Consider the following 14739-nt stretch of genomic DNA (forward strand, 5'->3'; position numbering starts at 1 on the left):
TCTGCTTTTGAAGTAGACAGTCGTTCTCTCTTATTGCAGCATCACAGCACAGATTCAATTGTTAGCAGATGCTACATACATACCTGAACCCCTTTCTGCTCTGGCTGTGCTGTGTTCAGGTGAGAAGGAGAACAGCCTGAAGACGGACGACTATGGCAGAGACTTGTCATCTGTGCAGACGCTGCTCACCAAACAGGTAGCGTACAGCAGCCTCCTGTCCTGCTCTCTGCCCTACTGCTCTTCTCCTTAATGCTGTTCTGTCTGCAGGAGACCTTTGATGCTGGTCTCCAGGCCTTCCAGCAGGAGGGCATCACCAACATCACAGCCCTCAAAGACCAGCTGCTGGCAGCCAAACATGTCCAGTCCAAAGCTATCGAAGCTCGTCACGCTGCTCTAATGAAGCGCTGGAACCAGCTGCTGTCCAACTCTGCTGCTCGGAAGAAGAAGCTTCTGGAGGCTCAAGAGCATTTCAGAAAGGTAACGTTCTGTGCTGGGCCGAGGGTCTGTGAGCCAAGAGGCTTCCTGCCGCAGCGCCCTCTATAAATCTGACCGGTTCAAAGCAGCAGACTCTCTACCCTCTGACTCCAGGTCGAGGACTTGTTCCTGACTTTTGCCAAGAAGGCTTCAGCTTTCAACAGCTGGTTTGAGAACGCAGAGGAGGATCTGACTGACCCGGTTAGATGCAACTCTCTGGAGGAGATCCGTGCCCTGCGAGAAGCCCACGAAGCCTTCCGCTCCTCACTGAGCTCGGCTCAGGCCGACTTCAACCAGCTGGCTGAGCTGGACAAACAGATCAAGAGCTACCAGGTGGTGTCCAACCCTTACACCTGGTTCACCATGGAGGCCCTGGAGGAGACCTGGAGGAACCTGCAGAAGATCATTAAGGTATGGGCTCTCTGCCTCTCCATGTCCTGTCCACATAAACATCTGTGTATATTTGAGCTCAAACTCATGAGGCCTCCAAAGTGAATACTTCCAATTTTCCAGAGTATTTAACCGTTCCATGAACGCGTCTCGGCTTGTGTCCGTCCCAAATATCTCTTTGAAGTTCCGGATCAGTACGAGTGGGCACTCTTGTCGTATTCTGGATTCTGACTACTGACTCACCCGGCGCTGTTTCAGTGAGCTGGTCACTAAATTAGTCCGTTAAAATAAAGCAAGATTCAAGATGGGAAAGGCTTCCATCCCACGGTGACAGGCTGCAAACATCCACGCCTCAAAGATGTAAAACAACAAATTTAAACCAGTCTGGTTGGTTTAAATCACAAACAAGAGATCGCATCTTTTTGGTTGAGATTTTTACATCTTCGTTTCATTGGTATTTCCAGCCTGTCACCGAGTGATGGACAATAAAGTTGTTTGAATCTTGAATTCGCCGCTGGCAACATTGTCACTAGCAAACAAACCCTAACCAGGGGCTGGACAGCCCATCCCTGGTTACCAGGTACCCAGGGCTGGACGGCCCAAGCCTGGTTACCAGGTACCCGGGGCTGGACGGCCCATGCCTGGTTTTTCGGTCGGTGTGTAACGCTAAAAGGAAGTGAAGGAGCAGATTTTATTGTTTCATTGGTGGCAGCAGCAGGTGGGTGAGTGTATGTGGGATGTTTGTGTGCAGGAACGAGAGCTGGAGCTGCAGAAGGAGCAGAGGAGGCAGGAGGAGAACGACAAACTACGGCAGGAGTTTGCTCAGCATGCTAATGCTTTCCACCAGTGGCTGCAGGAGACCAGGTAGAACACGTTATCACCTTTGACCCGTCCTCACAGTGGTTCCGGGAACCGATGACCGAGTCCGTTTACATGAAGAAGACAGTCCAATAACTGCGAGTGATCTACTGAATGAGCTAATAATCTGATCTGATGTGTTGATGTGAGCGTGGTGCTGACTCGGAGTTTAGTCCATGTTTGAGAAGTTGCTGATGAAAGAATCCTGATCTCGTTGAAGCTGTGGACAGTAGCACCAGCTGTCCTCATGGGGGCGCTAATAGACCTGCCAAAGGTTCCTCCACAGCTGCTCCTGCTGTCTGATGTCCATTTTCTGGTTTTATTCTTATTTATTTCACACATGCAGATATAAAAGAATCCCATAATGCAGGTTAACAGGAGGACAAAGTATTGGCTTCATCTGGTGGCTCCTCCTCACCTCTGATCTGATAGCTGCTGTCCAGAAATGATAATAATCACATAATCTGTCTCAGGATGTGCTCAGTTGTTTCCTGTGTCCATGATTGAATCTAACGTGTGTTCTCTCTGTCTCCTCTCTCCTTCCACTTGGCTGTTTCCTCGCTGGTTCTCGGGATCGCTGTGCTAATCAGGACATATCTTCTGGATGGGTTAATATCTTTTTTATTAATCTGTGTACTGAGTGTGGGATGTGTTTGGGTTTAAGCATGGACTGAAAACCATCAGGCAGGTTCAGATCTTCCATCCAAACAAGAAACCTGTAAAGGAATCAAAGCAATGCTAATCCTGAATGAAGCCCTGCAGCTACAGTTGTTCACTTGTTTCCTCCTCCACTTCTCTTAATGTGCCCACACTTCAGCTGCTGCTGTAGACTGTTGCCACGGAAACCTACAGTCCAGCAGCAGCATGTGTGGTACGCAAACATGTCCAAGCAAGAAGGAAATGATTTAAGCATTGAAGCAGCATCGGTCGTTAAGATTTCAATCATGTCCAGCAACATTCTGGAGTCCTTTTAACGCAACTGATGGTTCCTCGCTCTCTGAGCTCTTCAGCGCTGCTCAGAGTTTTCAGTCTTTTGTCTGTCTGACTGTTTTAATGTCATTTTAGTTGTTTCACCACCTTCTTGTTGTTTGGATTGTCAGATCCTGCATGGTGGAAGAATCTGGAACCCTGGAGTCCCAGCTGGAGGCCACCAAGGTAACTCAAACTCTGCTACAGTTCTACAGCTTTATATGGGAACAGTTCGTCTGCTGAGCAGCTGAACTGGGACAAAGTTTGGTGGTGAACCGAGGTCAAAACAGGGAAGGGAACATTTCAGAGGGACTAAAAGGGCCTTTCCAGGAGCCCAGAAAACGGCTTCTGCAGCCACGGAGAAGCCACGAGTGTTGGAACGCTGGTCCTGTGAGCAGCACCACAGCAGCAGTGATGCAGGGCACACTTCCAAACATAGCAGAAGAAAGTCCAGATGAGTCCAATTTCCTGCACCTGTGTCAAAACCCAGAAGCCTCAACAGAATCCCCTGTCAGATATGTAGGAGGCTTGATGGTCTGGGCTGCTCAGATCCAAGGGAGACTGGCACAGGCACCAAAACGGTTCCCTCAGGAGCTCCAGTGTGAGTCCGAGCTAAAACTACTGAGCCTGAAGTCCTGGCGTAGCCAGCACAGTCTCAAGCCTTCTGGTGTTGATGAACTGGGTAAACCGGACAGCAAAGCAGCCTGCCAGTGTCACACCTTTATGGCAAATTCTGCAACACGCGGGAGAACTTCCAGAAGAGCCTTTGTGTTCGACTGTAGACAGAATGTGTCCAGCTGGTACAGAGAAACGTGACAATGCTTCAGTTCCAAATCAAAATCTGTTTAACTGTTTCACGCAGAACGTCAGCAGGAATGTTCTGAAAATAAGAGTCTGTCAGTGTTTGAGGTCTGATTTAAGTGTGTGTGTGTGTGTGTGTGGTGTGTGTGTGTGTGTGTGTGTGTGTGTGTGTGTGTGCGTGCAGCGTAAGCACCAGGAGATCAGGGCCATGCGGAGCCAGCTTAAGAAAATTGAAGACCTGGGTGCAGCCATGGAAGAAGCCCTCATCTTGGACAACAAGTATACAGAGCACAGCACAGTGGGTCTGGCCCAGCAGTGGGACCAGTTAGACCAGCTGGGAATGCGGATGCAGCACAACCTGGAGCAGCAAATCCAAGCCAGGTACCCCGACTCACTGCAGAGAAGGTAGCTCAGATCCTGAAGGGTCCTGATCCTCATGTTCCTCTTCCACAGAAACACCACAGGAGTGACAGAGGAGGCCCTGAAGGAGTTCAGCATGATGTTCAAGTAAGTGACTGAGGACATCCTCACCACCCCGACGGAGGGACGGGGGTGGACAGGGGGACCTTTTGCTCCGACACTGAAAGTAGCAGGAGGGAAACTGAGTGAAGTGATATGAAAGAGTCCATAGGCAGCCTGAGAGGCTCCCAGTAGAGGGTGTGTGTGTCTGTGTGTGCACTCTCTGGACCTCTGAGTGACCTCTGACCTCTTAATCATTTCCTGTGAGCATTAGAACCTGGGCCCAGATTGACAAAGGTTCTCCGAGTCCTCTCAGAGGTCCTAACATTGCCAACCAGGAGTCTCAGCTTAAGACTGATCCAGGAGGTTTTTGGGAGACAGAACCTTTGATTTTAGTGAGGAGGTGAGGTTGGCCCTGTTGCTAGGTGACCAGAGCTCCTGAAAGCTGTGCTGGTTGTTCCAAAAACAAACCTGCTCCTGGAGATGAGTGGACAGTGAAATAGGCCATCAAAGAACTTTAGAAACTTAAGGAAGAAATGTGTAGGTGTGAACCCAGGAAGAACTTCATGGTGATGAAACAGCTAAATGATGAATTGTTAGACAGCTTCAAATGTCTGAAGGTTCCTCAGTCACGTGATTATGGTATGGATCTGTTTCTGGTTGTGTTTACTGGTCATGCTGGTCATTTCTCCAGTTACTCTATGTGGTGTTAGTGGTGGATGCAGAGGTGCTGCTCCACTGAGCTCTACTGCTCCTTGTAGCAACAAAGAAGGGAGACAAAAGAACTGATCCTGAACCATCAGACCAGGAGCATTTTATTGAATCCCTCCTGCAACACATGGAGAACATCTGTCCTTCCACCATCTTCTGTTTCAACAGTTTCCACCTTTCACCACATATTAAGGGCTTTCATCTGAACAGAAAATTCTAAGATCTTTCTTATCATAAGGTCACTAAGAGTGACTTCAGTCTCAAGACTCATTAAAATGGGTCCTGGCGTTTCATAGGTTCGTATTTAATCCAGTGCTGTCCTGTGTGTAATCTGATTATGGTACAGCTGTTTGTCAGATTACTAACTGGTTTGATCTGCAGGCACTTTGACAAAGAGAAGTCCGGAAGACTAAACCACCAGGAGTTCAAGTCGTGTCTTCGCTCTCTGGGCTATGACCTGCCCATGGTGGAAGAGGGGGAGCCAGATCCTGAGTTTGAGGCCATACTGGACACTGTGGATCCCAACAGGTGTGTGACGGGTGGAGAAAGGTGGGATGGAGCCCTCCGTTTCTCCAGTCTTGCTGCTGTGTGACCACATGGCTGTCTGTGGTTGCAGGGATGGAAACGTGTCCCTGCAGGAGTACATGGCCTTCATGATCAGCCGCGAGACAGAGAACGTCAAGTCCAGTGAGGAGATCGAGAGTGCGTTCCGTGCACTCAGCACGGAGAACAAGCCCTACGTGACTAAAGAGGAGCTGTACCAGGTGAGTGGTGCTGACGGTGGCTGGGGCTCTGGGACGGCTCTTCCTGCAGGTCTAACCAGCCCCCCTCTCCCCCAGAACCTAACCAAGGAGCAGGCGGACTACTGCCTGTCCCATATGAAGCCCTACCTGGACAGCAAAGGCCGCGAGCTCCCGTCAGCCTTCGACTTTGTGGAGTTCACCCGCTCGCTCTTCGTCAACTGACCCCCAGGCCTCCGGTCACCAATCAGGATGCATTTGTTCTCCAACACGTTCTTCAGCATGACCCCAGCGGTTGATGTTGCATGACTGCACCAATAACTGCCACTTTTATTTATCCAGCTGTCTAACATAGTCCCTCTGTCTGCATTTGAATGTGCTAACTACAGCTTCTGCTTCCAGTCAGCTACAATAGTGATGGTGGAACCACTCAAGTGTGTGAGCGTTAATAAAGGCTTCTGATTAGACCTCAAACCTCGACTCTGGGTTGGTTTTTTAGCATGTTCCAGGCTATCCAGCCACCTGGTTGGCGATCTGCTCCAGCTGGCTGATCTCTTGTGGACTCTGTTCCGTCAGCTCTGTGCTCAGATGCCAAACACCAACCGTTCCGTCGGTCCTCCCAACAGCGAGGAGCTGAGGATTGTGAGCGTTGAAGGCCAAACATGTGGCAGCGCCGCCCCCTCCTCCCTGTTCAAGAGTGGCCACGGGCCGCAGGGACCGGTGGCCCAGGTCAAATACCTGCACCTCACCTGAGAGGGGACACAGGACAAGGTTCCGTCATCCTTATCTGATCCCTAAAGTATGAATATTCTAGAGCAGCTGGAACATTTTCATACTGTCCTCAGTTCAGCAGCAATCAGCCTCTGAGTGGGGTCCAGTCAGGTTTAATCAATGGCAGCCTCCCCAGGTGGACTTTAAAGCCTGCAGAAACCTCTCCGAGGAAGAGAGGAAGGGAAGTGCCCAGAGATAACGGCTCTAAACTCTACTGTTACTACTTTTAGCTACCGTCGGGGCTGTTGAGTGATCATTTCATCTCAAAGCTGCAACATGAAGTGTGAGAAGGTTCCAGCTGCACTGGTCATCAGGGCCTCTACCTTGTGACGTGGCAGCAGCAAAGACCAGCGGCCTGCTGGGAGACCACTGCACTTGAAACACATACGAGTCCGAAACCTTGAGGGAGAACAGCGGCTCGCTCTGCAGCAGAGAGTGGAGGTGGGCCAGGCCGTCGGTCCCTGCACTCACAAACAGGTTCCTGTCAACAACAAAGGTCAGGATCAATGAGGAGGTGGTCTCACAGGTGGTCAGAGTGAGCAGGACCCCAGCAGCGCTCTGACCAGTGGAAAGGCGACGAGTGTATGGAGTGGACTGGGCCGCTGCCAGGCCTGAAGGAGAAGACTGCCGGCGCTCTGTGGGTCAAGCTGTGGCCATCAGAGGGCGCTGTAGATGGAATCTTAGAAGAGAAGGAGCACCGGAGCAGCAGGCCCCCCTCAGAACCCACCAAGAAGGTGTCCGGGTCCCAAGGAGACAACGCCAAAGAGGTGATGCCCACCGAGCTGCAGCCCCGAGCCTGCAAACATTCACACACAGCAGTTGAGAGGGTGGAAGGACGTTCAGCCATCGGCGCCACTCGGGAATCACCTTCAAGCCTCGGCATTGAGGAATCTGCTGCGACTCCAAAGCGTACGCAGCATTCAGCACCAGTACGTGCTGGGCTGCATCCAGTACCCACAGCAACACCTTCCCTCCCGAACACGCGCTGAGCACACCGAACGCTGCTTTCTTCTGCAGGGGAACCCACACAACCTACACACACACACACACCTCTCAAAATGATGGAAACTGCTGTTCTGTGGTTCTGCTGCTGTTCTGTGGTGGAACCTTGATGCTGGAACATGGAGGACTCACCTCACACACAGGTTCTCTGTGGCTGTCAGCTGAGATCCCAGTTTGGGCCAACACAGGATCGTCGGTTTGACTGGTGTCCCACACCACCACTCTGCCACTGTACAGGCCTCCTAAACCCACACACACACACACACAGGTTTACTCCTGTGACAGAATGTGGCGAAGGTGTGCTGCGACTGTACCTGCGATCACAGATGCTTGTCTTGGGTGGCAGCAGAGGGCTGTGACGGCTGTGGGAACATCTATCACCACATCGGCCTGTTTGGGCTTCAGCTTCCGACTGAACAGGTTCCACGTGCAGACATGAGACGGCTCCGTGCTCCAGTCTCCATCATCCATCCTGCGTATGAAACGTTGTATTCTCACAACTTGATCCCTTTAGACCTCCTGACGAATAAGTGGCAGACAGATTTAAATGAACCAATCACAGACCAATCATTTGGCCCAGGGAATATACTCATCTTCCATTTGTTTTGGACTTTCCAAAATCAAACCGGACATACTGTAAATCCCATTTGTGATCAATGCGGTCGAGACCCAGCTACTCTCTTCCACTTCTTTTGGACATGTCCAAAGCTCTGCACTTTTTGTCAATCCATTTTCGATACCTTTTCTAATGTTTTTGGGAAAGAACTGGTGCCGTCTCCATTCATTCATTTTCGGTGTAGCGCAGACGGGCTCCCAACTTGAGATAAAGGAAAAAAACATCACCCCCCCCCCCTTTTTTTTTTCATTTCATATCTGGCTATGTCATTTAGAACTCTGTGTTTTATACTCTTCTCACCAGAAGTCTGGTATTTTGGGGGGGGTGGGGGTTGGGATGGGTGGAAGGGATCTACTGCTCTGTTTTGTTGGGTTTATGTTAAGTTGTGAACTGTAAATTAAAAAAAACAAAATAAAAAGACCTTGATCAAAAAAAACACAGGTCAGGTGTTTGCTGACATGAAGCTCATGTTTCAGAGGACAAAACGCACCGGCCGTAGGCGCAGGCCAGCACCGCCCCCGTGCAGCTCCAGGACACCTTGGTCACGTGAAGATCCCTCTCCACACCTCCAGGATGTTGAAGGCTGTGGTGGCACGAAACCTGCAAACAGAAGGGTCCACGCCTGGGTCCAAACCAGAACCTCTGCTGAATCTGAATATTTCCAACACAAATCAGCTTTATTGGTTCTTCTCACCAGATTACTGGGATCTTTCCAGTTCACCTGGAACCCATCAAAGGCGTGACTTCTGCTATTTCTGACTAACTGTCTGATCACGGTGTCCTCAACCTGCTGGAGGAAGTTCTTCAACCCTTCTGGATCCAGATCTTCATGATTTAACAAGCACTGCTCTGATATTTGGTTCTGTGGTTCTGTTTGAGACCCAGTGGCAGTGGTGGACCGAGCCTGGAGCTCAGCCTCAGCCGTGTGGACTGCTGCGGTCTGGGAGGCTTTCTAAAACACACACACACACACACACACACACACACACACACACACACACACACCTCTAGAGTTTCAAAGAGGACAACATTCATAATATTTGGTTTCATAATATTTCTACAACAGCAACGGCTTAAAGCGGTGTGCAAATAGCCAAACTGATATTGTGTTTACAATAGTGAGTAACTTGCATAAAGAGCAAACTTTCAGAATTTCAGACATCCAGGACACACATCAGTTTAAGTCAGTGGTGGGATGTGGAATTAGAGGTTTGGCTTCCATCCAAGTTCGTGTGTAGGGTGCAGATTCTCGATATAACATCATCTCGGTTCCCCTGCTTGGCTGCAACCGGGCAACAGAGCACAAACGGACCGGGTCAGAGTGAGCAGACGCACCGTCTCCTGGGTCGGCCGTTGGGAGCTCCGCCACCGGGACTCCACGCTCACCGCCTCCAAGACTTCGTCTGCCAACATGCCAGCATCCAGTATTGGTATCAACAAGGCTTTATGTGGCCTTGAACCGGCCAACCCGCTTCTCTTTCTGGTTCCTTGTGTGCGGGGTTGTTTATTAGCCTGGTGATGGATGCGTTTGTACAGCGAAGCTAACGGCCGCAGCTTCCGTTACCTCCTCTTCTTATTTCCGGTTACTGGCCGCCTCGCTGCCCCCTGCTGGTCAGAGAGGTGTCAGTACAACATATTTACCCATCAACTGGTCTCTGAAGAAATGATGATCCCAAAGAGAGCAGAAACAAGCTGTTCTATCATGGTGGCATTGGGAGGAGATGTTTGGCAGGAAAGTGATGAGTATGAAGCTGAAGGTGTGATGATCAGAGTTGTGGCAGTGGTGAACCCCACAGGTTGGAGGTGTCAGATGAGAGATCAGTGCTGGTCACAACAGACGTGATGCACAGGGTTGGTGTCAGGACAGGAAGACAGGTCAGATGACTGCAGACTTCTACTCTCAGAAGAAACAGGACCACACCAGGGTGCTGGTTTACTGCTGGTTCCAGAACTCCAGTAGCAGAACCTTTAGCCATCAGGCCCCCTGCTGTGGAACCAGCTCCCTGTCCAGGTACAGGAGGCTGATGAAGATTAAAACTTTCCTCAATGAGAAAGCCTAGTCATTATGCTAGCTAAGCTAATGTTAAGAAGAGGAGCAGCTAACCTTTAGGATCATCTTAGCTACACTGCTACTGGCCGAGGCCACCAGGGTTTAGACCCATGGTCAGCAGTTGCCTTCTCACCTCCTTCCCGTCACTTGTAAGCAGGTGTGTGAGGTCTAGACCACGTCTACAGCCGCCTGTTCACCTGTATCTGCAGGTGAGGTTGACCGAGTCTAAACTACACAAAGGTGGCATCAAGCAGTTCCTGCAAGCATTTCTGCATAAAGTCTGTTTATGACGAGCAACAGGACGCCAGCGGCCATCGCGACATCACTCCAAACATCATGTATACAATTATTTATTGTAACAAAGCAACCGGTACACTTCATTTATTGTCAGTGGTTTCCAGCAGAACTCAGGTGTGTGTGTGTGTATAGAGATACACACAGACACCTGTGTTGCTGTGACGGGTATCAAAGTCCAGAATGGTCCGCCCCGCCCCCACTCACACATGTACAACCATCTTACCAACATGAAGGGACGTTTATCCCAAAAACATTTACAACGGTTGAGAGGAATGAGCTGGTGCTTCCCATCAGTTCAATTTCTAGAATAACTCAAAGGAAAAGGTACATTTTAAATAAGCGACAACCCCATCAGTGGATATTTAAATGTACACGTATATATAAAAGTGTCTATGATTCCGTTGGCTCCATTTTATTGATCTCACAACAAAACCATCAGATCCACATAGCAACCAGTCCTGGTGTGTAGGATGATGTGCAGAACGCTAGCCATGTTTAGACCCCCCACCGTAGACCTGCCGTGTCCCTGGAGCTGGCCTTCAGTCATCATGCTGACCACACACGTAGACTCCGAGTGGTGGGACGTGCACTGATATTTAATCCTCTTCGCCATCATCCTAAAGAACGAGAGCGCTCACTGCTTCACCCATCATTTATTGAGCAACAGACGTGTGGACCTCTCCGTCTACTCACCTCTCCATCCTCATCATCATCTTCACCTTCCTCTTCTTCTCCCTCATCGATGTCCTCCAGACCCTCCTCTTCATCATCGTCCTCATCGCCTTCACCTTCATCCTCCTCCTCCATATCAGGGACCTTGGACACGTTTGAGGAGACAGCAGCTGATTAGAGGACACGCCCCCTTGGAATCTTTGCGCTGTAATTATTCATCTGCTTGGTAGTTTGAAGCCAGCGGAGCCCTTGAGCAGCCTCAGTCTGAGCTGGTACCCTGTTTCAGCTGTTCCAGCACCCAGAGTGGACCTGTGGGTGCAGCTCAGGTCTGCTGCGGCACAATTTAAGCCTGGCCACGGTCGGCTAGCGTAGCATCTGTTCACCTTCCTTAGTCTTCATGACATCTGTGAGCAGGAAGGAGCCCAAACGTACCAGGTAATACTGCAGCGGGTTGGGCCAGATGTCATCTTTGATGACCTCCCCGAGCTCGTCAGCACCAGCGTCCGAGTGATCGGTGAACCAGGTGAAGAAGCTCTCCGGCTCCTCGTGCTGCCTCTTCTTGCCAGCCTTGTTTGGCGTCTGGCCCGTACGCTTCGTCAGGTCCTTGGGAGGAAAAGTCAGGTGAAGAGTGGGGAACAACCACGCCACGCCCAATTTGAAGGTTTTGTCCTCGAACAGCAGGAAACAAGAGGACACACAAAGCAAGGACGGCTGGGAACTCACCTTCCCAGATCTCCATTTGATCTCAGTGGACTTGGAAACAGGATTCCCACTCTCGTTCACGTTGAACTCTTTGGAGAGGACTTTGTTGTCAAAGTAGGGGTTCTCATCAAAAAACTAGAGAGAAGAGGGCAGGTGGGTCAGCGTGGGGACACAAAGGAGAGGACAGGTGGGTCAGCGTGGGGACACGTGGCCTGAAGGGTCAAATACTCACAAATTCTATTCTATAACCAGACTTGATGTCTTCAAACTCGGTGACCTCCACTTTGGACAAGTAATGAAGAGCCTCCTCGTCCTCCTCCCCCAGCAGGGCCGAAACTACAGGACAAACAAACAGGCTTATAAATAAACCAGACGTGGCGTCATTAATATTTGTGGAAAACGTCTCCACGGAGCTCCATACGCAGCAGCAGAGACACACGAGTCCAACCTGGATAACAAACCTTGTGGATGGTTGACGAACGTTGTGACCCAGAAGTTTGGGATCTTTGCTATGAGGTCTGATCTCTTCTGGAAGAAGGGCTGACGTAGTTTGTTGTACTTCTGCTCTACTTTTAAAATTTCTTCACTGGCCTGTTCATTAAGTCTGGAGAGGGAGGACAAAGAGCGGTGAGGACACCTGCACCACCTGTGGCTGCACCAGTCCCACTCAGACTCACCTGTCAATCTCATTCTGGACTTCATCAATGTGCTCAATCGCTTCCTGTTGTTCCTTTTCTAGAAAAGAAGAAGAAATTAAACCTTCAACAGGAAATACAGGACAGCTGAAAAAGTAGCAAACAGTCAAAAAGAGCTATCCAGAGTTGCTGCTCAGGCGGTAACCATGGTTACTACAGGGCGCTCAGAAGAGTGAAGGGAAGATGATCCCACACTCCTAACGTGGACGAACACGCACATTTACTGCCAATACTATTGGCCACAGCAGGCTCACGCTCTTGACCTCCTCACCTGGCTGGGGTGCGTGAAGGTGCGCGCGCTGCTCGAGCCCCTGCACCTCGCGGAGCTTCCTGTTGCTGCTGAAGGCGGCCGCGTTTGAAAGCCAGATTAGCGCTTAGCATGCTAAGCGTGCGCGCGCAGCCACAACAACACCTCGGTCCACAAAAGCATGCTCGTTTACATCGCGCTCACGCTTTCGAGCCCTAATACGATTAACACGAACACCGAGCTCACGCTATCGGTGCTCGGCCTTTCTCTCTCTGTCTCTCACACCCACACACGTTACATCTGCTAACAACGAGAACCCTCCTTCCTTGCTGGATCAACACAGCGTGCACGGCAACTCGTCGACTCAGCATCGACATCATGTCCCATCTCACAGAAGAATGATCGACATAAACCGGCCGACTTGGAGTCAACTAGAAGCTAATGCATGCTAGCCCACAGACGCAGGCTAACGGCTCCGCTAGCTCAAGTTTTAGCGCGCGTTAGCAGCGTGAGGCTCTGCAGGCTACAACAACAAATAAACCCCGGCTAACCCACGGCCAAACTTAGCTTTTCAATTACGGACATTTGTTTCACAATAATACCATCGGAACGCTTAGAGCATCACAACATGTTGGAAACGAATGAAAATGGCGTTTGTAGCAAAGCCGCCATTGCCAAACATTACCAGAGGTCTCGTCCGCTCCGTCGTGATTCGAATTCTCCTTCCTGCTGACTTTCGTCGATGAGGCAGACATTGTTGCAGTTTGCCGTGACACGTTGAATGTGCGGTATTTCCCAGCGGCGTGTATCTATTCTCCGGCGTGACTTGTAGTTACTTGAACCTTAGCCAGGGTGCCTTCCACAGTAGAAGCAGGAACCAGCTTCGGTTTCCACGCTTGTTTCTCTCTGCGTCGCCGACGCTCCGTCGTTCAACGCGGCCGTGGTGCTCCAGCGCCCCCAGCTGGCTGGAGTCCAGTAGGGCTGCTTAAAACCCTCACTGATTAACTCCTAATCCTGGTTAAAAAAGTAAAATCTGTAGCAATAGCAAACTAACAGTAAGTTGTATTTGATTTTATTATTATAAATATTTTATTGTTGATTAATATTTATAAACTGAATTCTGGTTGCACATGTGATCCTTATGTGTACGTAGGATCGATGCTTATTATTATACATGGCGGCGTGTGTCAGTGTATACATTATCTCTCATTTCTAGGAACTTGGCCTATTTCATTAGACCCAAAGTGGGTTGATTAATCCTGGACCAAAACACAGATCCAGTTCATTTGAAAGCCTGACTCTTGGCATCACCCATCGGAGGACAGAAAAGCCACATTGTTTGTAGTTGTATATCGGCCCCCTGCTGGGCCACATTCAGAGTTCCTGTCTGAGTTCTCTGATTTCTTATCTGACTTGGTCCTCAGAATAGATAAAGTCATTATTATTGGAGACTTTAATATCCATGAAGACGTTGTAAATGACAGCTTTAGAAATCGCTTCATTTCATTACTTGAGTCAGTTGGTTTCCTCCAGCAGATAAACCAACCAACTCATAGCTTTAACCACACCCTAGATCTAGTCCTGACTTATGGTGTTGAGGTAGAACATGTGTCAGTGTTCCCTCAGAACCCACTCCTGTCAGACCATTCTTTGATCACTTTTACATTTATGATTAAGGATTCTTCTATGCTCAGAGCTCAGTCTTACTATAGCAGATGTCTTTCAGATAATGCTGTCGCTAAGTTTAAGGAAGTGATCCCTGTGCTGATCCCAGGACCACCGTGTGTTTCCCCAGGGATAAATCATTATAGTCTTAGCCCTGCTGAGGTTGACTCTATTGCTGAAGGTGCAGCAACCTCACTGAGAATCACGCTTGATTCTGTTGCCCCCCTGAAAAAGAAAATAGTAAATCAGAGGAGGTGTGCCCCCTGGTATAATTCACATATCAGGACCCTCAAGCAGAAAGCGCGAAGACTAGAAAGGAAGTGGCATTCTTGTAAAATAGACAGCTATCATGTAGCCTGGAAAGACTGTCTATTAGTTTACAAAAAGGCCCTTCGCAAGGCTAGAACAGCTTATTTTTCTTCTAAAAAGCTAACCAGGCCATCCCAACAACTGGACCATCACCAGATGTGCTGACTGTGGGAACATACAGGGTCTCCAACGAGCCCTTAAGCTCCTTCACCCCTATATATTTTTCTGAGGCGTCTTCGCTAATTCAGAAATCCAAGACCACCACGTGTCTTTTAGATCCCTTCCCAACACACCTGTTGAAGGATGTTTTA

The 14739-nt window shown here is 49.7% G+C and overlaps 3 protein-coding genes across 7 annotated transcripts in view; 1 reads left to right on the forward strand and 2 right to left on the reverse strand.

Moving 5' to 3' along the window:
* sptan1 (spectrin alpha, non-erythrocytic 1) overlaps positions 1-5876 on the forward strand; it is a 25040-nt gene extending 19164 nt beyond the window's left edge. For all 5 annotated transcript variants that reach the window (XM_057019446.1, XM_057019447.1, XM_057019448.1 and 2 more), the window contains 11 exons: positions 120-196; positions 268-477; positions 589-885; positions 1616-1728; positions 2313-2330; positions 2823-2877; positions 3677-3873; positions 3946-3999; positions 5044-5190; positions 5279-5426; positions 5502-5876. In XM_057019446.1, the coding sequence (XP_056875426.1) occupies positions 120-196; positions 268-477; positions 589-885; positions 1616-1728; positions 2313-2330; positions 2823-2877; positions 3677-3873; positions 3946-3999; positions 5044-5190; positions 5279-5426; positions 5502-5627 (1442 nt within the window). In that variant the 3' untranslated portion in view covers positions 5628-5876. The remainder of the gene's footprint in view (positions 1-119; positions 197-267; positions 478-588; positions 886-1615; positions 1729-2312; positions 2331-2822; positions 2878-3676; positions 3874-3945; positions 4000-5043; positions 5191-5278; positions 5427-5501) is intronic.
* Positions 4735-9364, reverse strand: dync2i2 (dynein 2 intermediate chain 2). The gene is made up of 9 exons (XM_057019453.1): positions 9127-9364; positions 8486-8743; positions 8282-8391; positions 7490-7647; positions 7308-7417; positions 7041-7205; positions 6737-6969; positions 6497-6654; positions 4735-6151 (listed from the first exon to the last, which is right to left on the reverse strand). Exons 1-9 carry the CDS (start codon positions 9202-9204, stop codon positions 5913-5915), a joined length of 1509 nt encoding a protein of 502 aa, XP_056875433.1. The 5' UTR covers positions 9205-9364; the 3' UTR covers positions 4735-5912.
* An 811-nt stretch (positions 9365-10175) lies between these two features.
* setb (SET nuclear proto-oncogene b) lies at positions 10176-13372 on the reverse strand. The gene is made up of 8 exons (XM_057019456.1): positions 13140-13372; positions 12190-12247; positions 11974-12116; positions 11745-11848; positions 11534-11647; positions 11243-11413; positions 10832-10954; positions 10176-10755 (listed from the first exon to the last, which is right to left on the reverse strand). Exons 1-8 carry the CDS (start codon positions 13207-13209, stop codon positions 10735-10737), a joined length of 804 nt encoding a protein of 267 aa, XP_056875436.1. The 5' UTR covers positions 13210-13372; the 3' UTR covers positions 10176-10734.
* Between the last annotated feature and the right edge of the window lie 1367 nt (positions 13373-14739).

The sequence above is a fragment of the Takifugu flavidus genome, chromosome 20 (genome assembly GCF_003711565.1).
Source record: "Takifugu flavidus isolate HTHZ2018 chromosome 20, ASM371156v2, whole genome shotgun sequence".
Classification (NCBI taxonomy): Eukaryota; Metazoa; Chordata; class Actinopteri; order Tetraodontiformes; family Tetraodontidae; genus Takifugu; species Takifugu flavidus.

What these genes read in the sequence shown, in the direction of transcription:
- dync2i2 (XM_057019453.1), bottom strand. Translation starts at nt 9,204, where the DNA reads ATGTTGGCAGACGAAGTCTTGGAGGCGGTGAGCGTGGAGTCCCGGTGG. An exon ending in CTGGCCTGCGCCTACGGCCG is followed by an intron (nt 7,648 to 8,281) that starts GTGCGTTTTGTC and finishes TTTCATACGCAG; the next exon opens with GATGGATGATGGAGACTGGA. An exon ending in ACAAGCATCTGTGATCGCAG is followed by an intron (nt 7,418 to 7,489) that starts GTACAGTCGCAG and finishes GTGTGGGTTTAG; the next exon opens with GAGGCCTGTACAGTGGCAGA.
- setb (XM_057019456.1), bottom strand. Translation starts at nt 13,209, where the DNA reads ATGTCTGCCTCATCGACGAAAGTCAGCAGGAAGGAGAATTCGAATCAC. An exon ending in GTCCAGAATGAGATTGACAG is followed by an intron (nt 12,117 to 12,189) that starts GTGAGTCTGAGT and finishes CTCCCTCTCCAG; the next exon opens with ACTTAATGAACAGGCCAGTG. An exon ending in ATGATGATGAGGATGGAGAG is followed by an intron (nt 10,756 to 10,831) that starts GTGAGTAGACGG and finishes CTCGTTCTTTAG; the next exon opens with GATGATGGCGAAGAGGATTA.